At 51.3% G+C, this 4332-nt stretch overlaps 1 protein-coding gene across 2 annotated transcripts; it reads left to right on the top strand.

Moving 5' to 3' along the window:
- Positions 1-245: 245 nt before the first annotated feature.
- LOC136539812 (probable mediator of RNA polymerase II transcription subunit 26b) lies at positions 246-3299 on the top strand. Of its 2 annotated transcripts, none has more exons than XM_066531800.1 (9): positions 246-1070; positions 1231-1299; positions 1394-1476; positions 1620-1672; positions 1751-1872; positions 1991-2018; positions 2111-2445; positions 2535-2652; positions 2883-3299. In XM_066531800.1, exons 1-9 carry the CDS (start codon positions 675-677, stop codon positions 3008-3010), a joined length of 1332 nt encoding a protein of 443 aa, XP_066387897.1. In that variant the 5' UTR covers positions 246-674; the 3' UTR covers positions 3011-3299. The 2 variants fall into 2 exon arrangements, with proteins under 2 accessions (XP_066387897.1, XP_066387898.1); XM_066531801.1 differs by having other exon boundaries at positions 251-1070; positions 2538-2652.
- The last annotated feature ends 1033 nt before the right edge of the window (positions 3300-4332 follow it).

Here is a 4332-nt window from a genome sequence, read left to right as displayed (position 1 = left end):
TCCAGCCCGTAGACAGAATTGGCTGGACCTCGACAACGTCAAGGGCCCATTCACCGAGGAGTCCCAGGACAAGGAGCGCATGCGCAAGTGCGCAACCAACGAGTCGATGACGTGACGCCCCCAGAATTTCTTTCCCTTTTCTCGTTCGCATCGAATCCGCATCGTGAAGGAAATCCACCGGAATCCGGATTGGATTGGATGACGGCATCCATTCCATTCGCATTCCTATTCGCAATCGCCGTCCTCGCAGCACCAGAGCAGCACTCGGCCGTGCTTTGCTCGGCCCACCCAACCCCGTCCCTATCGCTCTCCATCGTCTCCCTCACCACCTCCTCCAGCTCCCCGCCTCCACCTCCTCCAGGCCCCAGCTTGGGCGTAGACAGACAGATACAGCGGCGCCATTACCAAAGAGAGACACAGAACGCGCTGCCCAAGAAAAGAAGCCGTGCCTTCTCCCCTCTCCCTTCTTTCTTTTCTTGGATCGCCGATTGCAACACTAATTGCTCGCGAGGTTCCCTTGGATTCGGCCTGGAACCGCGAGATCAAGAAAAACGCCTGCCATTAAACTGCCAAGATTATATTAAAAAAACGAACCAACCTTGATTGACTGCAATCTTTCTTTAACAAAGGAGAGAGAGCCTTGGTTTGATCGGCGGCGGCCGATCTTGGCTCGGATGGCGGCGCCGCCGCAGCCGCCGGCGTCGCTGGACTACTGGCGGGGCTTCTTCAGCGGCTCCCGGGCTAGCATCTTCGACGCCATCGACGCCGCCATCCGAGTAGCCGCCGCCGACCACCCCGACGCCCTCCGCGCGCGCCGCGACGCCATCGCCGAGCGCCTCTACACCGCGCTCATCGCCCTACCTGCGCCGGAGGCGCCGGGGCACCCCACCCCGTGCCAGCCGCCGCTCCTCCTCCCCGAGGGCGCCGGCAGCGTGCCCAGCCTCTGCAGCTCCGACCGCGCCGAGGTCATCAACAACGGCGGCGGCGCCGCGCCGCGGAACAAGAGCGATGACGACGTCGTCGCCGAGTCGTTCCGTGTCAAGGCGGCTCTCTCCAATGCCCAAGAGAAGGTCCTCCATTGCTTCCCTGTTTGTTGATTCTGTTTCTGATTTGCTGATGTTGGCATTAATCCCTTCTCATCGACCCTGTTTGTTGATTCTGTTTCTGATTTGCTGACGTTGGCATTAATCCCTTCTCATCGACTTTGCTGTGTGTTCGACTTGCCTGCAGTCAGAGGCCGAGCTGCTCGAGCATCTCGGGAGGCTGGGGCAGCTGGAATTCACGGTGGACGCTATCAGGGTGAGCCGTGACGGAAGTGAAACTGCCGCTGCTGCATGTGCTTGATGAACTCTTCTTTGTGCGTTTGTTCATATCTCTCGAATCACTTATATAGGCTACTGAGATTGGAATGGCCGTGAAACCGCTGCGAAAGCATGGCTCGAAGCAGATTCGGCAACTCGTCCGATCGCTTATTGAGTAAGCTGCTTGTGCTTTTCCTTGCCCCAAAAATGTCTAGTTCTTTATATTACTTGGCCATCATTTTAGACACTAGTTTGGTCTTATGCAGCTTTCTCGTATTTACATGTTTGATTGATGTTATGCTTGATCTGAATTTTTAGAGGTTGGAAGGCTACTGTTAATGAGTGGGTGAACAACGGAGATCCCATTGTGGGTAAGGAATACAAAAGTCAATGTACTCTTCACTGTTATGTCCTTGATTAATATATAATCTAGCTGAAATAATTCACAGATCATACACCACAATCAGTGGATGCTTCTTGCCTGGATCAGGAAGAAGGGGGTCTGCCTTCCCCTCCCATGGATGAGGCAGCCTTGTTTGCAGCACCATGTACTTCAATCCAGCTATCCGAGGTACCAGACACATAAACTTCAGCCTCTCTTTCTTTTTATTACTGTATTTATCAATGTTACAGTTGTTCTGACAAACTTGGATGCCTTATCGTGCTGAAAATCTGCATCGGTTTTGAAGTTCTTCGATGAAATGGATGATGATGGAAGTGAGTAATCGCACTTCCTGGATCACACCACATGCCCTGGTGACTCTTGGTTACATATTGTATTGACCTCACTCCTGTCCTGTAAACTACAGACATTAGGAGTGATGCCAAGGATGGTGGGCAGTGTAATCCGGCAAGCCAAGAGTCAGTCAACAAGCAGTCACCTACGGGGCAATGGTATGACCCAGAGCAGAACTGGAAACTTGACCAGTCTGCTATGAAGCAATCGCGACCAAATGAAGCATTCAACTGGCAAACAAGGCAGCAGTCTAATTCAGGGGCGCAAGTGAAGGCGTCAAGTGCAGCTTTCGGTCCAGGGAGACCTCAGATGTCGCAGCATACGGGGCCGAAATGTTCGGAAGTGAAGCCAAAGCAGCAGCAAGATGTCTCAGTGGCTCAAAGAAGACCGAAACCGACAATGCCTAAGGTAAGCGTACTGCGTTGGGAGCAACTTACTATATTTATTTGATGCATATTTTGCTACTATTGGCCTAAAACATTTCACTGCCGATATAGCAGCCACCAACTCAGCATGATGAAAACTCAGTCTGCGCGAAGCTACAACTCGCAAAGGATGCCAAGCTGGAGGCTACAAAGCGCAAGCTTCAAGAGGGTTACCAAGAATTCAATAATGGTAAGCCGTTTCTTCAGCCTTAGGCACCCATCTCTTTCGTTCTGTGCAGTGCCAGGAGATATATCTTACATAGTTACAGTATGGATGGGATGTTTAGTTTAGCCATTGATCAATGCGTAGTTCTGCTAATAGCACCACATTTCTTGACTGGTTGATGTGATGAATTATGATGCCATTGTCGTTTCGAAAGAAGACAGATGAATGATGTTTCCAATTTGGCGCAAATGCAGCGAAGAAGCAGCGGACGATACAAATGGTGGATCCGCAAGACCTGCCGAAGCAAGGGACCCGAAACCTAGCGCTCAACGGCAAGCCAAGGAACAACAACAACAGGAATTGGCTGGGCGTCCGCCGCTGATTCCATCCACCCACCCATTCGCTCACCATGCTTTTTTCACTAATTAACCACCGGCCACCGCTTACAACCTGGATATACCAGTCTAGTGTTTCTTTCTTTTGGGTCCAGTACCATCCATACATCTGGAAGGCGAAAACTGGCAGGGGATGCACTAGCGTTTGCAGCCCTAACATCTTGTCTCGGGTCATATATAGCTCGTATAAGTGGCTCGTTCCAATGGTTGACAAACCTGTAGAGAGATAATGTTACATTACATAGCTATATACATATTACAGTATCAGTTCTGAGACCTGCTGGGACACCGCGTTGTGTGGCCTTTGGTCTCATGGTCTGTCTGGACTCTAGATGCAAATGCTCCTACTTGTGGTATGCAGTTTCTTTCTTGCAATCAAGGTGTGTGGTCTCTGTCGCTTGCTACCTGCCGACCTGAGCTGTTATCAAAGAGGAAGAGTGACTTACCTCCAGCAAAGACTTGGATCAACATGGATTATGGCACAAGAACACAAAACAGTGGCATGTTTGGGAGCAGGGTTTTTCTTCTCTTGACTCTGGACCCTTGAGTTTTGAGTAAAGAGTTCTTCTGCTTGAAAGGATCCTTCCAAAACTGATGAGCGAATCTTGCGGCGATGAGTTTGACCGCCACGGGTAGCTTCCAAGCTCAGCCAGACCACCACCTTCCATGACTGAGACGTCATGTATGTGAACACGGGGGACCAGCCGATGGAGCAGTGGGGGCAAGCAACCAGCAAGGCATTATTGGTCGCTGTCGAGTGTCGACACAAGCTCGTGTTTCATGGTCTGTGGTGGCCGCCGTGGGACGGCAGCAGCTTCGGTCTGTGACTCTGTGTGGATACGGTATACAGCCAGTCTCATACTAAATCAGTCAACAGTACTTTTAGGCATGCCTTATAAGCCAAACAAACACAAACGAATAGGGCGATAGTTGGCCAACGGGTCGGGCCGAAAACGAGCAGGGCGATAGTTGGCCAACGGGCTGGGCCAGGCCTGGGCCAAGCACGGTCCGCAGGGGACGGGCCGGCTCCCGTGCCGTGCCCCTCTAGGTATCGTACCTGGCTATCGGCCCAAGCACGGACCCTACGGGCAAAAATTCGGGCCGTGCCGGCCTGGTAAGCACGGTCCAAATCCGCGGGTCCATGCCAAGCCCATAGCCCGGTGTCGTTAAAACACCTCAAACTGCTTCTCTCATCCAACACTTCTCTATTTTCACAATCACATTTCACAATTCATTCACATTTCAGTATTTCACATTCACAAAATCACAAGTAATAAACTGATCACAGGTCACAGATTCTCAATTCTAA

Source organism: Miscanthus floridulus, chromosome 2 (assembly GCF_019320115.1).
Source record: "Miscanthus floridulus cultivar M001 chromosome 2, ASM1932011v1, whole genome shotgun sequence".
Lineage (NCBI taxonomy): Eukaryota > Viridiplantae > Streptophyta > Magnoliopsida > Poales > Poaceae > Miscanthus > Miscanthus floridulus.
The sequence above is the reverse complement of the archived record's forward strand: the minus strand, read 5'-3'. Positions and strand labels throughout refer to the sequence as shown.

Coding starts and splice junctions, on each gene's coding strand:
- LOC136539812 (XM_066531800.1), top strand. CDS start 675: ATGGCGGCGCCGCCGCAGCCGCCGGCGTCGCTGGACTACTGGCGGGGC. Junction 1,071..1,230: donor TCTCCAATGCCCAAGAGAAG/GTCCTCCATTGC, acceptor ACTTGCCTGCAG/TCAGAGGCCGAGCTGCTCGA. Junction 1,300..1,393: donor TCACGGTGGACGCTATCAGG/GTGAGCCGTGAC, acceptor TCACTTATATAG/GCTACTGAGATTGGAATGGC.